This window comes from Lissotriton vulgaris, chromosome 7, assembly GCF_964263255.1.
Source record: "Lissotriton vulgaris chromosome 7, aLisVul1.2, whole genome shotgun sequence".
Taxonomy (NCBI): domain Eukaryota; kingdom Metazoa; phylum Chordata; class Amphibia; order Caudata; family Salamandridae; genus Lissotriton; species Lissotriton vulgaris.
In genome coordinates this window covers 1,391,891,297-1,391,913,483 of record NC_141695.1, presented here as the reverse complement: position 1 = coordinate 1,391,913,483, position 22,187 = coordinate 1,391,891,297, and the positions used below count along the sequence as shown (strand labels likewise).

The 22,187-nt window shown below is 46.2% G+C and overlaps 1 protein-coding gene across 1 annotated transcript in view; it reads right to left on the bottom strand.

Annotated features, from left to right (window-relative positions):
• LOC147705696 (adapter molecule crk-like) overlaps nt 1-7,402 on the bottom strand; it is a 46,613-nt gene extending 39,211 nt beyond the window's left edge. The window contains exons 1-3 of the mRNA XM_086932124.1: nt 6,117-7,402; nt 5,562-5,814; nt 3,338-3,862 (exon numbers count right to left, since the gene is read on the bottom strand). Of these exons, the coding sequence (XP_086788250.1) occupies nt 3,338-3,862; nt 5,562-5,723 (687 nt within the window). The 5' untranslated portion in view covers nt 5,724-5,814; nt 6,117-7,402. The remainder of the gene's footprint in view (nt 1-3,337; nt 3,863-5,561; nt 5,815-6,116) is intronic.
• Between the last annotated feature and the right edge of the window lie 14,785 nt (nt 7,403-22,187).

Genomic DNA, 22,187 nt, shown 5'->3' with positions numbered 1-22,187 from the left:
ACAACCCCAAAACAGATGTAAAGTATATTGCTCCTAAATGCAACATCAAACTTGAGTAACCGGGATTAAAGAGTTGTTTGAAGAATGTACTCGAGAGTTCCCAATGGAACCATTTGTAAACTTGGCCACTATTACTATGCTAAAGGGACCAAAAGTAGCAGCTAGCACCAAATGGCATGAACTCACTCTCACAAATACTTTATTAATGGGTCAATATTCTACAACTGAAAGGACCAAATGCACCTATTCAACAGACCGAGATGTCCGCAGGCACTCCACTGAGTGTGAGGTGGTCTAGGAGCAAGCCTGGAAAATGTGCTCCTTTGGCACACTAAGTGCGTAAAGTTGGCCCATAAAGGACAGGCTAAATTCTCTATAGTGGATAGAATGGTTGATTACGGCCCAGCTGTGCTTATAGAATGGGGGAAGTGGAGCCATTCACTTCAATGCATACAGATGGAGAAATTCCCTACTTGCAAGGTGCTTCTGGCCAAGTAGCCCACCACCATGACCCCTGTAAGCGGAGTCCTGTTCCAAGCGAACCTGGGTGACCACAGAATTACCAGTGGTAAAAAAGCCAGAATTCACTAAGGATAAATAGGCCAGAGATCGGGAAATAGCGGAGAGTCACAGGTCAGGATCCCTCAGATTTGGCTAGCTCTGCAGCTCTTAAGAAGGTACTACTGCCGAGTTCTTAATCAGATGGCCAACAAACAACATGGAAATTAAACACCACTGAAGTCTTAGTGGCGGATGTAGCACTTGCTGCTGGACAGGAAGAAGTCATAGGGTGCAAAGAGAAATTGCCACCTATTTGATTGATGCTACTAATTTCTACGCTGAAAAAGTGCACCCTTTGGCACTAAAGTATCTTTAATGCAAATACAGTATTTAAATCATAAATGTGATTGCCTGTATAACAATACGGATTAGCGTGAAAATGTCAACAAATGTGTTTGTGCTCCGGATGGTTGCCACAAATTGCTTCTAATGGCTTCCATTACAGACTAATAAATTAAGCTGCAGTTATTTTTACATTTTCTGCTTTAGAAGTACAGTTTGCTGACAGTGTCTGTCGACCGAGGATTTAGATTATGGACAGTTTGGTGATGGTGCACCATCACTTTAGTTTGATATTGAATGAACTGCTGTATAACCGACACCGACAATCCAGGATTCCTTCAGGGAAAGTCCCCAAGAAGTATTTACGTTAATATTACACAACCAATTGTGGCATTCAACAGCCAGACCCTTCATATCCTTGTTTTGCATAGTTGGATACCTGGTTAACACACTGGGAAGAAGTAGCTTGTGTCTCCTATATTCTGGAAGGAGCATTCACCTGAAGCAGTAGTACAAAAAGGGTGCAAAGGGTGTAGCGAGTTAAAATTGCCTACCTCTCCAAATTTAAAACTTCTTTAATTAGTTGGAGATGTGGAAAAGTAAAATCAAGGTAGCTCGTATGAAGATAAGTTACTAATCTAACGCACTGCTTTGTCCATGTGAGCGGTCGACATGTTTCAGCCCCATTCGGTGCCCGGCCGGGGGGCTTTCTTCAGGACCTTAGGAAAAGTGAGGTACTGATTACAGAGCGAGCACAATTCGCAGGAGCAGACACAGACAGGCCTTAATTACAAGCCCGCCGGTCCCCCGAGGAGGCCTGCAACAGGGAAGACAAGTTATAGGTAACAATAACCAGTAACAATGATAGAAGACGGGTAAGTCATTGACCTACCCTTTCAGGCAGCTAATCTAGCAACCTCACTTTTCCCGACCAGGCTGGGCACCGATGGGGCTGAAACATGTCAACCGCACACATGGACAAAGTAGTGCGTTTGATTATTAACTTATCTTCTTACGCACTACCTTGATTTTACTTTTCCACATCCCCAACTAATTAAAGAAGTTTTAAATTTGGAGAAGAAGGCAATTTTAACTCCCTTCACTCTTTCATCACTGATCACTACGGTTTTACCAGTGGGTAGACCTCCAAGTGGAGGATAGCATACACACAAAAAAACAATGATCATGCTGTCACATGAAAAAAAGGCGGATAATCAAGATATACCGCCCTAACACCTTTGAAAGTGAATGAGGGTTTTTACGAAGGCCACCATACCCGACCCTGGTGACACAGGTACAAGTGATCCATTCTCTCTTGATAATTGTATCAAATTAATAAACACAACATGCAATACAACTTGAGAGCGAACCAAACAATAGAAGAGCCAGAGTATTGTCCTGCATTTCTTTGCTCTATCACCTCATGTTTTGAATTTCAATCCAGAAGGCAGCTTGGTGCCAGTACTAGAACCACAGACATCAAAACAAACCATGTTGTACTTTGAACTACATGGAAAGGTAAAGTACCAAACTGTCAATTGTGTACCACTTCAGGTATGATCAGCACACTCTTTGGCGAGGCTTGTCTTGACAATAAAAGAGCTTGAGGGTGTTTCTTTTAGGAGAATTTCCACTGAGGAAGCATTGGAAGGGGCTTACACCTCCAGTGGCTGTGAAAGAAGCTTCATTGGCTGCTCTTTTCTTTTGACTGGGAGGCGAGTGACAATTATTCTACATGGGGTCCCTCAAATGCCATTGCTTTGAGACCCTTTTGCCTCAGAATCATCGAGGGTGTGATGATGGCTACGGAAAAATGGCAAAAACACCCCTGCACTTACGAGCTTCAGTCCACAGAATGTGGAACTATCATGCAGCCTTTTATCACATGGTCATCTCCAATATTAGTTCAAAGCACGTGGTATATGGACAGCCTGGACAGACACCCGGACTGCTAGGGGGGGAGGGAGTATTCCACGTGTTGGAGAAAGGGATTGGTGGGGGATGGTCTGTATCTGTGTCCGCAACTCACCTAAGTGCATCAAATAAAAAATTATATATCAGACCCAGTGTTCCCATGCCAGGCAATTTTATGTGCTAAATCACCAAGGCTCAAGAAATCAGATGGAACGATATTCTGGTAATCCAGCTCTATCAGACTTATAATCAGTAACGAAGAGAAGAGTGGGTTCAATAGGCGACATGACACAGGTGATATCCTTGGCAGGGGATAGATATTCTTATAACCGCAATTACTTCCACAAAGAGGGGCACATCAGGGTGTTAGAGATTTTCCTGCAAGTTAATATGCTAAGTGCATTTCTACAACACTAATAACCTCTGTGCGCTATGATCTTGCATTTAAGTAACAGAAGTATACACAATGGTCTACATGTGATAAACATCCACGTTTTAAATATATTAATAAAACACCCACAGCAGTATTATTTTTTTCTGGAAGAGAGACACTTTACGCTGCTACACTCTACGCACATACCTCGAAGGCCAGGGCTGTCTTATCGTAAGCATTTGGCACTCTTCGCTGGGTGGCCCTTGCCACAACTGGACCATTTTGCAAACTTGGCAGCGGATTAACGTTGGGCTGTGCATAGGGACCCAGGAGAGTGCCCTTCGGCAGAGCTTGTGGCTTGCAGACCTGCACGTAGGGCACAGGTATCATGCCCATGCGGCCGTCTGACCTCTGCGCCGTCCACCACTGCTCCTCCGGCTTGGCCAGCACCTTCAGCACCTCACCCTTTTTAAAGGGAAGGTCTTCTTCATCATTGCCTGAAAAGTCATACAGAGTCCTGACCCACTCTCCTCCATCATCGCCATCAGAGGGCGGTCTCAGAGGCACCCCAGGACCCCCGCGTGGAGGTAAGCTCCTGGAGACTGGCTCAATCAGGGTAGTAGTGTCCAAATAGTGAATTTTGTAGAACTCCAAAAGGGAAGGCAGGCCATCAAACTCCTGATCTCCAATTTTCAGTCTGCCTGGCACACTGTTAATGATGTAGTGTGATACCTGGTGGGCAGAGAACAAACATAAGGAATGTGGTCAACATTAAGAGGGCAGCAACATCAACATGGCAAGAAATACTTTGCATAGTGTTCTTAGTCCTGGAGGAATGTATAGATGTCTAAATTGTTCACCATGTGGGGGATTCAGCGCCAAAGGTGAGGTGGCAAAACATTTTTTCTAGGAACGACTGTATATTTTCAGAACTAAAGCAAAGTTTAACCATTTTAACTCTGTGCCCCCCCCCCTCTGAATTTCTGTAAATTTGCAGAATTAACTAAAACAAAGGTTAAGAACCTTTTGACCTGTGAACCCCCACTGAATCATTACTTGAATTCAGGTACACCACCCTGTGAGTCATTAATCGTCAGAACCCCCGATCTAAACATTTTCTAGCTTACGAACCTCAAAACAATACACAAATACGCTGAACCTTGAAATGTTTTATTTAATTCGCAATCAAATATAAAAATAAAGTTTACACATTTTTCAATTTTGCTGCTTTAATTGCACACACTTTATTGATTTAATTGTCTAAAGCAGTCGTCGACACCCTAAGTAGGCCTCTGAATACAAATTCAGCTAAATGGTTCTTAAGCTGAGTCTTACGGGAAAGGGACAATTTGTGGAGGGCGGGGAGCGTTGGAGAACCACTTAATTTAGGAACCAAAAGACAAGTTTTTTTACTAGCAGTTCGCATAAGAATACCTTATTTTTACCATGCCCAAACTTCAAACTAAAGTTCTAAATACCATTAAATATAAATTATAAAAGCAGTACTTTTGTACGTGTAATCATGCCTTTCGAGGAGTAGTGCTCCTTAACACATCAATAACCAACTACAACTTTCCAGAACAAATTGTATTCACGCTTCTACAACTTTAGGTAGACCTGCAAACCTGAAGGATACCGCCAAATGCTTTAACACACATCTTTTTTAGCACAAATTAAACATTTAACTTGCAACTTCTGCTCCTATTTCAGCAACAGCAAGGTCACTAATGTTGGTGACTTAATAGAGATGAAAAATCTGAGACCTACAACTAACACTGTCCAAAATGTACACTGAACAATTCATGGGCTACGTTTCAATGAGGGAAACCGCTCACAAGGTTAAAAAAAAAAATCTCTCCTGCAGACAGGTATTAACCTCGACCTACTAACCTCGAGCTACTAGGACCGGCTCCAAAGGATCTGAAATTGGTGCATTTATCTTTTAGACATTTCACAAGAATGTGACTCTACAAATTAAATGTTACAGAGAGGTAGATCAGATACTTTGTATTGTAATTATGAGGCAAATACTACCCTCGACGAAGTGTGGAAGCGCTTTTTGGCGGGTAGCATGCTACTCGGGAAACCAAAGAGGTTTAGTGGTGAATTATTATAGAGAGACAACATTAAATTAATTTGAGCAGTGGACGCGAGTTTCTTGTATGAGTCGAAAAGAATAGTGGAGGGATAGAAGAGGAAAATATCTGGAAAGTGATGGGGGGGGCGAGTTTCTTGTATGAGTTGAAGAATAGTGGAGGGATAGAAGAGGAAAATATCTGGAAAGTGATAGGGGGGGGGGGGGTTCCAATGCAGTAGGAGGTGGTATGGGATGAGTACATTGGGAGGTGTCATACGGCTATTTGAGCAGAAGTGAGCAGTACAAACAATTTCTGTGCATCCCAGAGTGAGCAGTACACATTTACTAACTTACTTTTTTGTTCTCACTGACGGACAGAACGAAATCCCCAGGGCAGGTGGTACTGTCCCTCACTAGGAAGGTGCCATGCCGATGCCCCTGCAACATAGCTACCGCTTCTTGTCTGCTCAGCTGGCCGAAGTACCAGTCATATTGATCCCCGAAACTGGAAGCCATTACGGCGGCGCGGCGGTGGCCCTCCACTCGAATGCGTCCTCCTTGCGAGCAAAAATTGGGCGTCAACTGAGTAACAGGATTCAATGACAGTCTGTGAACAAAGTGCACGAGGTTAAAAGGAAAATAAGGAAGCTAAACAATACTCTAAGCGACAGCCACATTGCCTTTCGAGTTTAACTGCGCTGCGGTCTACAACTCTGGGTGGTAATGTTGGTAAACTCGCAAAACTTCTTGCTAGTGACACCCAATGCCACTACAGTCTTACTTCAGACCACAGGAATACTACGCATTTCCCACCCGCACTGTCCCGTGCCAAAATAATGTCTACACTGTAATTCTCTCTCACTCAAAACGGCAATCACACAATAGTAAGATATATTGGGTTATACATACCTGGGATATTGTTTTCTTGATAACCGGCAGGTGAGATGCTTTGGCCTTTTAAGGTCTTGGCACTTACAGAAGCATGTTTCTGGTGAGGAAAAGGAAACCGCACACACCTACATCCGGGGGGTGTAAGCACAGTTTCGCGATTGCGGGCTCTATGGATCCTTTCAGGCTTTTAACTACTACCTCAGCCTACTAACCCTTGAGGTAACGCCACTGAGTTCTGTTTACACCCGAGTGGCACTCTTTATACAGAGCAAGTATTTAATTGTACTTTAAATATAAAAGACATAATGGAATGACAGAGTGCCTTCGGTGATCTAATGCTGCCCATAGGCCACTGTAAGCGTCTTTCAATACTGACAGCACCCTCGGGTGTCGCCTGGGATTTTTGGGTACCATTGGGGAAATAGTCTACACGACTGGATCCTTAACTTTACACGGCCGAGTTTAACTTGCTTCACAAACTGCACGACGGGCTCGTGTCGGCTTGTTTCAGCAAAAAAACCCTCAGCAGTGTTAAGTGTACAGTTAAGTACCGTTGTCTGTCTTTAGGTGCCTGTCGCACCTATAGAAGATCCTCCAACTAAGTGAGCACACTTCGGTAGCAGATGATGTTTAACAGGATATTAACTATTTCATGAATGCATGAATGAATGGTTCCTCATCACTTTGGGGCGTCTAATTCGATTGGGCGTGTCCGCAGTTATCTCCCTCGGTAGGGATGATTCCCTTATACTAATCGGCGAGGAACCCTGTTCTACTACCAACGCACTGGGGGTGCCTCTGCAGCGCTCTTGGCTGACTGACACACAAACACCATTCAGGTGCCCCGTCTATCTGAGTTAGCTGCGGCGCCTCCCTCTTCCTACCCTCCCGTCATCGGCGCTCCCCTAAAATTATTCACAGGAGCACTGATTTCTGCTGTGGCTCCTCCCTGTCTCTAGAGGTCCTTCCTTTCACCCCTACGGTGTCCGTGCAGCTCCACTTCCCGTACCTTGACAGCCTCGGAGCCCTTGGGGCTCCTTTCCCCTATGGCTCCTCTTTCAACACCGTTGTGGTTGCCCCCCCTCTTCCTGGGGGGGCTCCCCTTATCCCGACAGTGCTTCAAAACCCTCCCCTCTCTTATCTCCGCCCCTTGCCAACCGGGACGCCACCTACTACGGTGTCGCTCCCCTCTGTGCCTCCTCAGCTGGCGCTTCTCAAGCCCGCTTTGCTTCCCGCTACCTCCCGTAACACAAACTTTTCCAGCAATCCCTTCTGCAACAGGGACAAGATGGCGGAGCGGAAGTGACGCGCATTTGGGCGGGCAGCAGACTTGAAGCGCACAGGAAGTGATATTTCAGCGGACAGTGGTGGACATGCAGCCATCTCTGTGAGGACAAACACTTTTAAGATTAGCAGAGAAAGTATAAGCTGCACAAAATATAATGCAAACAGTACGGACCCCACTACATAACCAAGAGGCATACTGTAATATAACAGAAAAACAAGTATGAATAGCACAAAACGCAAGGGAAAATACAGGTATAACGCTCTGAAATTCCGACACCACAATGTAGGGGGGCAGACATAAACAAAGCAAAAAAATAAATACAAAGGATGACCCTAAAACCCGTCACTAACAAAAAAGCACTAACACAGTAAAATAGAACACAATCATACAAACAATAGAAAAGGAAACTGAATTTCACTAACCAACTATAAAGCAGAGAAATCACTATTTACATGAAAACGTAGCAACATCATACTGTATACACTCAAAATGTTAAGCACACGCACCAAAGAAAAAACAACACTAAAACAATAATATAAAAACACTATAAAAAACGTTCATATTTCACTATACTAATTCACCACTATTCCTTTATAGGTTCTGGAGAACAAAAGCTGAAAAAGCGCTTCAACACCTCATCAGTGGTAGTGCTAGAGCGCGCAGTTTTCCCCAGGTCACCCGGGATACCAATTCTCTAACACGCACTGGGCCCTTGGCGTGAAGAACTCATTAATTTCGTTGGGTGAAACTGGGTGAGGATTTCTCCTCCTGCACGCTGCTAGGAGTAATCAAGTTTGGATTTACCTCTGCTTACCATGCACCCGACTTACCACAGGCGCAATTCTTTGACGGACCTGGAGCTGTTAAGGAAAAGTAGACAGGCCTAACATCCAATACACCTTAAAATCCACAATATACTTTCCACAGTTTTTTGTAAAATGACCACAGACACCTGATTAAGTTCTAGTTTTTATATAGGAATTCAAAGTGAAGAGGCCAAAATAATAAGCGATACACAGAGTAATATATCAAACATCAAAATCAATACCAAAAGATAACTTTGCACAAACAATATGACCATTTAGAATATATGGGAAACTACAGGGAGAAGTTTAGCACATACTATTCACTGCAACTTTACACTAGAACATAGGATGGGAATGGGACCTAGAACATGTACTTAACCTAAGTATTGAACTATTCTTGCTACTTTCACTGCAATCCACTAAAGGAAAGGGAAAAACGGGAACATGCTATGGATTATTAAATCAATGAATTTCTAAAGGAAAGGGGAGAGAAGGAACCAACTAAAATTCAGGCACATATAAGTTCAATGGCAATAAGGCAATAACATAGGTAAGAATGCTTTAATAGATCAGAGAGAGAGAGAGAAAGAAAGAGATAAAAAGATACGCAAACCCACAATCTATATTTACCTAATTCAGACTGAAGACCAACCCTGGCCACGGGTCAGTTGGGAAGACGGGGACAGGGACCCTCAGAAAAGGAATGCCAGACTGTGAGCAGGTACAGCTCACGGAGAATAAGGACAGGATACCCCTCAGGTTCGGATCAAGGACTGGCCTCCCAGGGTACGACCAACACCCACAGCTTCGGACAGCAACGCCTGCGTTACCCCCTCCTGCAAGTAATCCGCCAGAAACCCCGATTGGATTTTCGAATTCCCCAGCAAAGTGCTTTGCCAGCACTTAGGATTTTCCACCCCTTGGGAGTTTGTGGAAAGTATGGACAAAGTGCTCCGCAGCACTTTCAGAATGAGCACCTATTGAGATCGTAGGGTCAGTGACAGGTCTGCTACTCGGACAAGTCGGACAATTTTCCTAAGCTAAACTAGGGTAATTATACAATTTTGGGGACCCTCAGACCACCCCCTAATGTTGCAAGTGACAGTTTCCCATATTGTGATTGGTCAGGAGAGGTGGTGTGGTCTTTACCACCTCCTAGAATTCAGTTTCACATGATAAATATGCAATTTTGAATACCCGCCCCTCAGGCTCACGTTCCCATGCATAGAATACAGCAGTACAAGACAGTTTTCAATAGGTAGCAACAGTATTGCGATTTCCAAGGTGAGGCGCCGTATTCCCAGCGTCGTTCCCAAGCGCATTGTGCTTCAGGTGCCAGCTGGCTAGGCTTAGCTTCTGCGCAGATGGAACTTTCTCCGGTCACGTGACAGTGCCCAGCAGAGCTTCAAGCATGGCTCCGCTCATGATTACCCAGCCCACAAAGACGCGGTACATGAAAAGTAAGCGAAAACAAATTAGAATCATACATAAAAATGATCGCACTGTATACCACGATAAGAGATAACCAACCCTTACTTTTATAATAACTATAGCATTAGGGATTAATGCGAAAGAATAGATAGGCTAAAGCTGCTGCAGTAAGCAGAGAGCGTGGTGAGAGACAAGCGGCCATATTCAGCATCAATGCGCATGAGCACAGAATCCCTCCAGAATGCGAGTGCGTCACATCACATGGGTATGACCGACGCATGCGCAGACTGAATTGCGGCAAAGCAGCCATTTTCAGTGCAAGCTTCGTTAGTACGTGAAAAGACAAACAAGCAAGCATCCTAGGGACACCCGCGTGTAGGGAAAACACTTTACAAATGACGAACAATGGTGTTAATATTATTATGCCATTTAGATAAGGGTTTTGCATACGAGCAAGGCGCTATACGTGCGAATCCTTGCTCCATCAATCCCCTCTTTGATGATATTTACTATCATCACTACACGAAGGAAACAGATGCCAACTTTTCTCATTCATTCATATCGTCCATTTCGATTTCAATAAACTTATTGTTTAGTTTTCTTTCAGCTTCCTTATGAGAGTGGTGATTTTTCGCCTTTTTATAAATTGCACTTTTCAGTTCTTCTAATTCTAATTCATCAATGTTTCTTTTCACCCCCCTTGGATTGACTGTATATTTCTTCTTACACTTCTGACATTTGCAGCAGATAAAAATGATCAATACAATCACACCTATTATGACTATTGGCATCAGTATTTTCCATAAAATATTTCTACCTAGATTAGTAAACCAACTACCTATAGAGGAGAGACCTCCAGTCAGTCTCGTCCAGGCACTGTCAACCTCCAATGGTTTGAGTTCCTTTTCCAAATTAGTTATGTTCCTCACATATTGTTTTAATTCAATACTTTTATCAGGAATGTAGGTGCAACAATGTTGCGCTCTCAGCATTCTACAGACTCCGCCCTCTTTTGCTAATAGGGTGTCAAGGGCAAGACGGTTTTGTAAAACCATTGATCTGATCGCAACCATTTCAGTATTGACCAGCAGGAAACCAGCAGCAGTGTCCGTTGATAACCGGTCCACTACTGTAGACAATTTGCAGATTCTATGGGTGTTCAGAACTACCCCCATTCCAGGTATCAGTGCACTAAAAATATCACCTACAATTTCGCCTACACTTTCGCGTCTACTACGCACTAAGCCATTAGTTTCATCATCGCTTCCAGCTGCATTGTTCACATGGTATATTTTCGGGAAAACAATGCCAAAGTAGCAGCTCCCATACCAGTGATCCGGCAATTTGAAATAAGCCTTGTTCCCACATATATAATATATTCCGGGAAACACAGGTTCTGACCCATTTTTGAAACCCCAACCTCCAATTACCTTATAATTATGTTCACACTCGCTGGAACCGATGAATACATTGTTATAGTACTCTGTCTTTTCCCTATGGATACAAAGTTTCCCCTTTCTTTCAAAATCCAGCAACAAGGCAGGACTGGCTTCGCCTTCTGAGGTGTTATTCATGTGCTCAGCCCACTTAGGGATTCTATCCTTCTCGTCATTTGCCTTCTTCTGAAACTTTTCTCTCCTTCTGTCTGCCATCTTTATAAACATCTTTTCCTGCTCTTGCAGTGAACAGGTCAGATTGTCTTCCCTTGCTTGATCTAAGTCTATGTTACCTATAGTCAGGAAATATTCTCCCATATAGCGGGTCACGTCACTTGTAGTATGTACACGGTTCAAATGTCCTCTAATAGGAAGTTCAGAAAATACTACGTCATCATTTGAATAATAGTACTGCAAGGTGCTTCTATAGAACAAGCTAGCTAATATACTACAGGATATTCCATAGGTCAAAGGTAGGTGGTGGTATGTCACGCCTTCAGCCACTGAAGTTGGCAGCTTCATGCAGACATAACAGTCCTCTATTTCCATAGCTTCTACATAATGCACTAACAAGTTAGCAAAAACATTTAAGTGCGTCCTGTTCTTCATTTTGTGAAAATGTAGTCCATCCTCATCTGGTGCTTCTAAATCAGGTCGTGTGTGTGTCAGTCCTACTCTTTTGTCGCGTCTCTCTAGTCTTCGTGGTGTTTCTGCAGTCGGTACAACCCCTACATCTACTGCTTCGGGTTCAGTAGGGGACAAGTTAGGATTCTTACTTATCATAAAAGGTAGAAAAACTGTTAGTCCTATCCACATTACTATTAGCATAGCTACACTACACAAGCATATCTTACAACAGGTTTTGAGACACCCACAGCGGGATCTCCCAGAGACACTCGGATCAGACATATTTAGCTTACAGGTGGCTTTTGCTACCCCTCTTCGTTTCTCTGCACCAAAGGCTCACTTCGGCTCTCTTAAGGAGGGTCTTCGTCCGAACTCCGATCAGCAATGGACTCGTGGTCACTGTTGCCACTGTGGTGAGGCTCGTCAATCTCTTCCAACACAAAGTACGTCCACTCAGGGCTCCGATACAGTCGGTTCTGTTTCTTTATTCTGTCGCTCTTTCTCAGCGATTTGCCTTGGGCTGCACTCCTTTCACTTAAAGCCCTTTTTCGGTCTTTATCGTTTTCTTCGACTGTCTTTAGTCTGAGCCTTAGTCTCTTGACGTATCGAGGTGTATTTCTTCCTCCGTGCCTCCCAGTGGTTGAGGAGACTTCTCCTTCTTCGTGCACTCTTTTCACTTTTTGTTGTGGCACTTCTGTTGTCCTGCCTGTCTGACTAGTTCCAGGTCTTTCGTCTATTTCTTCTGCCTGGTCGCTAATCTGTTCCTGCTCAGATTCAAATCGCACTTTCTTCTTACTTTTTTTTACTGTTGTTTCCGTTGTCTGAGCACTTTGATCTAGTTCTATCTGTTCCTGTTCATGCTCTTCGACCTCTTCTCTTTCTTCTGCATGAACGTCAGCCCTAATTTCTAACTGTCCCTCTCCCTTCTCGGGAGTTTCAGGAGGAGTGTCGATGTCCTGATCTGACCCTACTTGGCCTACTTCCTGATCAGGTGGGTTATGGCTTTCGTTGACCTGACCTGCTTCTTCTATTTCTGACTCACCTGGACTATCCCACTCACTGTCTAAATAAGAATATTTCCGGGTTCGTATTGGATCATGAACCGGTTCGTCGGCGGGATACCATTCAACGTCTTGACTTGTGCTCGGCAGTTCGATGTCAGCTAGCTCCGGACTCTCTTCCTCGGAGGTCTCTTCAGCTGTGCTGCCTTCAGCTCCAGTCGCGTTTTCTCCAGATACCCGCTTTGTGTGGCTGGCGTGGATCCACTTCGGTACACCAGCGCACTTCACAGCAGTGGTAGTGACGAGGATCACTTGTCGTCGCTTTCCCCACCTTGGCTTCAAGCAGCTGCTCCGGGTGTGTTTCTTTAACACCACCCAGTCTCCTGGCTGCAGGTTGTGTGCTGGAGTCTTTGGCCACTCGTCTTCAGTCTCTCCAATCTGCTGAGAGAGAGAACGCACTTGGTCACCCAACTGCTTGCAGTATTCTAGCACCATATCATCAGAAATGCTTAGCAGTTTGTTTCCGGGTACCCATGCCTGGCGCATCACTCTTCCCATCAACACTTCATGGGGACTCAGGCCAGTCTTTCGATTTGGGATACTTCTCAAACTCATCAGTACCAGGGGTAAAGCTTCTATCCAGTTCATTTTTGTGGAATCACACATTTTTCCCAGTCTGGACTTCAGAGTGCCATTTATTTGTTCCACTACCCCAGAAGCCTCTGGGTGGTAGGCGCAGTGCAATCTTTGCTTCATTTTGAATGCTCTACAGAGTTCCAATAGGACATCGTTGGCAAAATGCCCACCTTGGTCCGTTTCGATTGTCTCTGGGATCCCATACCTAGGTATCAACTCCCTGAGCAATAGTTTGGCTGTGGTGATAGCGTCATTTTTCTTAGCTGGATATGCTTCCACCCACCTGGAGAATAGACAAACTATGACTAAAACATATCTGTATCCGTTGCATCTGGGCATGGTTATGAAGTCTGCCTGTATTCTTACGAAGGGACCTACTGCCTTTCCAATAGTACTCTGTTTCACTACAGTCTTCTTTCCTGCATTGAATTGCTGACACACTAGGCACCTCTGGCAAAACCTGTCCGCCTGGTCCCTGAACCTTGAATTGCAGAACACTTGTTCAAACACCCGACACATCGCATCTCTTCCCATATGTGTTGGCTCATGTATCATTCTGACCATGGGGTCGATCAAGCTATCAGGCAGTACAGGCACTCCATCCGGATTTACCACCACACCATCTTCTCGCAACTCGCATTCCTTTGCGGCCCACCTGCCTTTTTCTTGCCTGTCTGTGGCTTGTTGTATCTCTCTTAATTCTTCCCACGTTGACACATTATCAAACAACATAAGTTGGCAGCTGGTTCCATCCCACCGGGCAATTTGTAGGGACATCTGGTGTCGGGCACAAAACTGTGCAATTTTGTCAGCGTACCTATTACCGGCAGTCACGTCGTCATTTCCAGACCTGTGAGCCGCACACTTGACCACAGCCAATTCTTTGGGCAATTGGATAGCTTCCAGTAAGTTATGCACTACTTTCCCATTTCGGATAGGTGTGCCAGAGGAAGTCATGAATTCTCTTTGCAACCACAATTGGCCGAAGTCATGAACAACCCCGAAACAGTACTGACTGTCGGTGTAAACAGTAATTCTTTTGTTTTTTCCCCTCTTGCATGCTCGAGTTAACGCTATAAGCTCCGCCACTTGTGCAGATTTCACCTCGCGCATGTAAGATGCCTCGATGACTCCTGTCAGAGTAACCACAGCATAGGCAGCACTCAGACTCCCACTCTCATGTCTCAAACACGAGCCATCCACAAACATTGTTTTATCCCCGTCCCGTAGTGCTATTTCACGAATGTCAGGACGGGGCTTGGTGCTATATTCAGTCAGATCAATGCAATTATGTTCCCCACCCTCATCCGATTCTGCGTCCAGAGGGACAGGTAACAGTGTCGCAGGATTTAGGACATTGCACCGGGAGATAGTTATATTTTCAGCACCAATCAATATTCTCTCATACTTAGTCAGCCGACTAGGTGTGAGGTACTGGGTCCTAGTTCTAGTCAGTAGGATGACAACAGAGTGAGGAACATAGACAGTGACGGGATGTCCCATGACAATGCTCTCGCTCTGTTCCAGACTGACGCAAGTAGCAGCAACGGCCTTTAAGCAGCCAGGCAGTCCAGCCGCCACTGGATCTAGGGTGGCCGAAAAGTAGGCGACTGGCCTTCTGACTGATCCGTGCTCCTGGGTTAGGACTGAAAGAGCACAATTTTCTCTAGTGTCACAGAACAGTTCGAATGGTCTATTGTACTCAGGCATACCCAATGCAGGTGCGGTACACAGACAGTTTCTCAGAGTTACCCAAGCATTCATACTTTCACTGTCCCAATGGACGGGGTCCTCCACTCCTTTCTTTGTCATATTTATCAGGGGTCGGGCTAGAGCCGCAAATCCTGCAATCCATTGCCTGCAGTAACCCACAACTCCCAAGAACATTCTCACTTCTTTCTGAGTTTTGGGCAGTTCCATTGCTCTAATTATTTTGATTCTTTCAGTAGTTACTTTCCTGATTCAAGTCAAGATATCTTTATTCGACTTTAACCAAGTCATACAAAGAAACATAAGCAAAAAAGCACATGGCATAAAAATACATATATACAGTTGAGTGTTTTAAAAAGGTACTATATACAATGATTTAAGAAGGCGAAATTTGACCAGCAGCTTTCACCCTTGCTGCGGCCACTAAAAAATTTGCAATACAAAATGTTGTACGTGGATTTGATGCAAGCTGTAAATAGAGCAGCGCCGGGCGCACCTGAGTAAACCCTGCTTCTCTCAAGATGGGTAGCAAATATTTTTTCCTCGGCCCCTGATATTGGCAACAGAACATGACGATGTGCATTGTATCCTGCACCGAAAAGTCATCGCAACTGCACGGTGGGGCTAACTCTGGCTTCTGCCATTTCTTAAAAGAACCCAGGTAAAAATGTATCAGGTTAAACCTGAACTTTGTTAGTAAAAACCTGTGATAGGGATGTGAGACAAAGCTGAGATAAGGGGCAAGTAAGGGAGCGCTGACCAGGAGGTTATGTGCCCTAACTGAGGGCTTCAATAATTCGACATCCTCTCGACTAGCTGCCTTCTTTTCCATAAATGCCTTTTTTATATGGACAATATCTGATGCCTTAATTTTTTCTGGGCTTAAGAAAAGTTCTGGACGGTCTAAATCGGTAAATGACTTCTCTAAGTAGGACAGCCATGGAATGCTCTTAGATTTATCTAGGGAGAGTACATCTTTCAAGATGGTATGGTTCAAAGGGAGATCGTCGTTCAGCCACATTTTCAGCCATGAGATCAGCGGCGCTAGGCTTAATAGATCCGACAGGTAGGGTAAGCCCACCTCCTGATGTATTGAGTAAGTTGGGGCTGACTGTGGTAAGGAGAGGAGAGATCTGATAAATTTATTCTCCGCTCTCTGAATGGGCTCGAGGTTAACATATCCCCATAACGGAGATCCATAAAGAGCTATGGCCACAGATTTGCACCTATAGATCTTTAAAAGGGCTTCCATTGGCCTTGCCCCCAGCTTACCCGCAAAGCCAAGGATCGCTAAGGAAGACCTAGTTACCGCCAATCTTTTTGCTGTTACCTGCGGCCCCCATGTTCCCTTATTATCAAACAAGACTCCCAAGTAGGGGAACGTAATGACTTTCGAGACGGGGACCCCATTACAAAAGAATGATTTTTGACGTTTTTTAGTGCACTCCCTCCCCATAACCATCGTGTGAGATTTTGACACATTCACCTTCAAGTCCAAATTGTCCATAAAGGAGCCAAAGGCATCCAATAGGTGCTGCAGTCCGACGCCAGTACGAGCGATCAGCACTGCGTCGTCCGCATACAGGAGTGCCGGTATTTGCACATCTCCTGCACGCGGAACGTCCACGTCCTGACCGCGCAGGTGTTCTCCTAGGCCATTAATGTACAGGGTGAAAAGTGTAGGGGCCAGAATACACCCTTGCCTTACCCCCTTCAAAGATTTGAACATGGGGGTGCACCTGCCATTGTTTGAGACACGCACTGCAGCAAATAGTTCCCGGTGCAATGCGGCCATGAATGAAACCAGAGCTTTATCAATACCCATCTCTAATAAAATCGCCCACAGTTTTGATCTATTTACGAGATCAAACGCCGACGAGAGATCCATGAAGGCGAGGAATACGGAACCCTCCTTGGCGACTGTGTACTTGGAGATGAGTAGATGCAGGTTGCAACATTGTTCGATAGTCCCTTTCCTCTCCCTGAAACCGTATTGTAGTTCGGACAGCCCCCCGCAGGCCTCAACATTCTCCTTCAGTCTTGCTAGAAGTACTCGGCCCAAGATTTTTACAGTAGAATCCAGGAGGGATATTGGCCTATAAAATGCTGGGTCGTCCCGCCGTCCTTTGTTTTTAAAAATAGGGACGATGATAGATTGGGCCCATGAAGTGGGGGCTGAATTTCCGTTCACCGCGTTAAATACGTTTGTCAGGACCTCGGCCCAGAGTTTAGGTGAGAACAAGAAGAAATCTGCGGGTACTCCATCTGGCCCGGGAGCCTTGTTTTTTGTGGTTGCAAGCAGAGCTTTTTCCACTTCTTGGAGGTTAAAGGTGATATGATGACCATCGCTGTTCAACAGTGAGTCTTTCTTTGTTCCTTCGTCATCGCCCCCATATACTTTTTCAAAGAAGGACAACCAAGACTCGTCAGTGATCACGCAGTCCATGGGATCGTTAGTGTCGTCGAGGAATAAAGGCTGTTTGATTATTTCCCAAAATCTCCTACTGTCCTTCAAAACAGCTGCCGAGAGGAGATTATCCCATGTTTCATGCTTAATATTATCTTTGCGGTTTTTTATGGCCGCTTTGTAGACTTTCCTTAAGCTCACAATGTCCTCTTTGACCCTGGGCACAGATTTGAGGGCCGCCAATAATTCCCTGTGAGCTTTGGAACATGCATGGTCAAACCAGCGCTTGTGTCCATCGGTGCCCTGGATTGGTTTGACGAGTAAGTCCTTCGAGACCTGATCACAGATTGCCTCGTATGATGCGATGATTTTATGCCTTTGGGAACCCGGATCTCTGCACTGCTCCACCTGTGCTTTAATTTTTGGATAACACTTTTCATAAAAGTTTTCCGGGATGACTTTAGCCCACTTGATGCGTCTGGCTTGGTCTGTAGACCTCAGGGAATGGGTAGGTTTGTACTTTACTGGTGATGGCCCCAAATGAGCTCCCCATGCCACTTCGAGCAGGACTGGATTGTGATCACTATGGATTGTAGGGACTGTGCGATAGGCCATAAACCGCTGCAAGATGCCTGGTGAAACAAAAATGTAATCAATCACTGTTCCCTGATGAACTCCATTAAAGGTTGGATTTCTCTGCCCACAGTCCGGTTCGTGTAAATCAAAAAAGGCCAAGAGCTCCTCGAGCTCCTGCCCCTCGGCGGAATGTTCAAAATGGGGTCCACGTGTGGCTGCATCATCAGCCTCGTCAACATCTCTGCCCTTACAGGCAGAACCACATGGATGAATGTTAAAATCGCCTAAAAGAATTAACTCAAAAGAAAAATCGATATCTTGTGAGACTATATTTAAAATATTTTCCAAATTAGCAATGTTGCGGCCGCCGTAGTCACTATTCCCGGAATTGTAGAAATTGACAAACAATGTCCTGCATTCTTTGTTTATCACCCTCTCAACTATCAGAATATTATCAGATTCAGTACTTATCTGGCTGTAGGTACCTTTTAGGGCTAATGAGAATAGAAGCACCAAGCCACCTTTGGCTCTACCCGCTCTACTGGGTCTTGCAGGTTTAACGAAACTAGTGAACCCATCTAGCCAAAAACTGTTGGAAGTGTCCCACGTTTCTTGAAAGGCAATGATATGATGTTCTGAGACAAAGCTCAGCCAGGCTTTGTCCTGACGTTTTGCATTTGTCCCTGCTACGTTCCAGCTTATGATCTTGCATGGGACAAACGTTGATGGTTTTTGAATAATTGGAACTGCCGGGACTATTCCGACTGGGTGTTGTAAAGCCAAAGAATCACTTGCTAGTGGTGGCTCATTTGGTGCCTCCCTGGCTTGCCCAAAATCAGTATCAAGTCAATCACATATGTTAAGATCCGATAAAGGGGCAAACCTATTACCTGTGCTAACACCCCAGTCAAACGGAGTAGCTGCCTGGCCCTGGCCATGTTGTAGTGGGTTCCATGTAAGTAGAGGAGTGTTGGGGTAATGCGGTAACTGAACGTTTCTCTGCCACTGAGGTTGCCTAAAACCCCAGGCGTTTCGAGCCTCGCCCGACAAGCCCCCCTCCCAAACACTACCTCTTGGCTCACGCCCCAGGGCGGACCTGGTGTTCAGGTCAGTTGGGCGATACAATTTTCCAAAGTCCTGATAAGCTGTGGGCTGGAGCCAATCATTCGGATGTCGGGGTCTGGCGGCGTCTCTCCAGTTATTCCTAGTGGTGTATCTGTTATGACCATTGGGGTTAGGTAGGGTACGAAATTTTGACTTATCAAAAAAGAATTTGAGAGTGAGAGGGACTATAGATCCTCTACGTCGTTGAGGCGGGAAGACATTATTCAGAACATCTGGAAGGACCTCTGCGTTAGCGAAGTTTAGAATGACACAATCCCCTGTGAACTTTTTGGGCTTACTTCCTATCCAGGATACCCTCCTGGACATAACGATATCTCCTGCCAACTTATCATGACCTTGAGCTGACATGTGCATATTGTTGGTGAGCCAATACAGCGCCTTGTCTTTTAAATCCTGGTTGGACTCTATTTTGCCTTCAGCTAAGACAGGGACATTTGCCAACACCAGAACTACCGGTGAGGCTTCCAGGATAAATTGGGCAGAAAAATCCTCCTGCTGGATCCCCACAGGGGCTGGGGTTGTACTGGTGCCGGGGTCTGCTGCATCCACGACTTGTCCAATAACAGGCAGTGAGATTGGTAATGAGGAGGGTGGGAGCGAAGAACCCTGATGAGTAGGTAATGGGTTACTTGCACTAGAGATGTTCTCCTCATTAATAGGTATCAAATTTGAAACAAGAGAGGACAAGTTTTCCATCTCTTCCGCCAACTTACTATGGGCAGTACCCAGCTTTTTGACCTCAGATGTTAATTTATCCAGTTTCCCTATCAGGGGTTTAATTATGGTCTTGATTTTAATGTCCATCATTTCCTGGATTCTGTTAAAGAGATCGTCATCATTGTTGCTACTAGGCTCAATCACGGTATCAAAGTCAGCCTGTTTCCCTTGCCGCTTAGGAGGTGGGGTGGTGGCCTTTTTCCTGCCTGGATGTTTCCCCCCCCGTTTAGATGTAGATTTGCGGCAGGCTCTAACCGCCCGTGTTGCTGGCCGCGGTGATTGAGATTCTACTTCCGTGCTAGATGACTGATGATTTGGGTCGTTAATGATGTTTAATGAAAGATCTGCTGGGACTACTCTGACTGTTTGAAGATTATCATCAACGTTATTGATGTCCTCAAAACCATTAGAGTGAATGGTCAGGTCTGTGAGATGTATTACGGGGTTGACTTGCAGTGTGTCAGATGCCCCAGCGCTAAGTACACTTGTGGATGGACTTTCAGGAGGCATGATGGGTGACTGACTAAGGCCAAGGGATTGCCTTCGCTTGTTATTAATGTCATTTACCACTTGTACCATGTATGAGTCTATAGTGTTCACAGTCACCGCCTGTGCAGGTAACCGTTTTTTTCCCATTGCCTTTTCAGTATGTTCAACGACTTGCAAACGACTCGTCCTCAGCCAATATTAGCCTGGGAAAGAGCCGATGTGACTAAACGACGGTATCTGTATTAATACAGGACTAGTACGTCACAGCATGAAAGGACACTACAATGTTAAAACAGATTAGAACAGTACCTTGATGTTCCAGCCGGCAGGTGATAGGAAGAGGCCTCGCCTGGCCTCCTCGTGCCACTGAGGGCCACAGAGGGCCCGCCCTTTGCCCGGGCTTAGCCCCGGGCGTCCCGCACGCGTCCCGCGTAGCTGAGGGCAGGTTGTATTTCTACGCCCCTCCTGACGCCTTGGATCGGCGTCAGGGAACGCGCCTCCGCCGCAAAGGCTGCCGGGACCTGTAGTCCCGAGGCGGCGGTGGCGTGCCTGGTGCTCGCGGTCTGCGGACTCCTCGTGCCGGTTCTCCTGGGCAGTGGTACTCCTTGACACAATGCAGGTATGGATAGTGTCCTCGTCTCTTCCGCTAACAAATGCTCTAAAGAGAGCTCCCCCCGCTTCACCGAGGGCAGGTTGTATTTCTACGCCCCTCCTGACGCCTTGGATCGGCGTCAGGGAACGCGCCTCCGCCGCAAAGGCTGCCGGGACCTGTAGTCCCGAGGCGGCGGTGGCGTGCCTGGTGCTCGCGGTCTGCGGACTCCTCGTGCCGGTTCTCCTGGGCAGTGGTACTCCTTGACACAATGCAGGTATGGATAGTGTCCTCGTCTCTTCCGCTAACAAATGCTCTAAAGAGAGCTCCCCCCGCTTCACCGAGGGCAGGTTGTATTTCTACGCCCCTCCTGACGCCTTGGATCGGCGTCAGGGAACGCGCCTCCGCCGCAAAGGCTGCCGGGACCTGTAGTCCCGAGGCGGCGGTGGCGTGCCTGGTGCTCGCGGTCTGCGGACTCCTCGTGCCGGTTCTCCTGGGCAGTGGTACTCCTTGACACAATGCAGGTATGGATAGTGTCCTCGTCTCTTCCGCTAACAAATGCTCTAAAGAGAGCTCCCCCCGCTTCACCGAGGGCAGGTTGTATTTCTACGCCCCTCCTGACGCCTTGGATCGGCGTCAGGGAACGCGCCTCCGCCGCAAAGGCTGCCGGGACCTGTAGTCCCGAGGCGGCGGTGGCGTGCCTGGTGCTCGCGGTCTGCGGACTCCTCGTGCCGGTTCTCCTGGGCAGTGGTACTCCTTGACACAATGCAGGTATGGATAGTGTCCTCGTCTCTTCCGCTAACAAATGCTCTAAAGAGAGCTCCCCCCGCTTCACCGAGGGCAGGTTGTATTTCTACGCCCCTCCTGACGCCTTGGATCGGCGTCAGGGAACGCGCCTCCGCCGCAAAGGCTGCCGGGACCTGTAGTCCCGAGGCGGCGGTGGCGTGCCTGGTGCTCGCGGTCTGCGGACTCCTCGTGCCGGTTCTCCTGGGCAGTGGTACTCCTTGACACAATGCAGGTATGGATAGTGTCCTCGTCTCTTCCGCTAACAAATGCTCTAAAGAGAGCTCCCCGAATGTCAGGACGGGGCTTGGTGCTATATTCAGTCAGATCAATGCAATTATGTTCCCCACCCTCATCCGATTCTGCGTCCAGAGGGACAGGTAACAGTGTCGCAGGATTTAGGACATTGCACCGGGAGATAGTTATATTTTCAGCACCAATCAATATTCTCTCATACTTAGTCAGCCG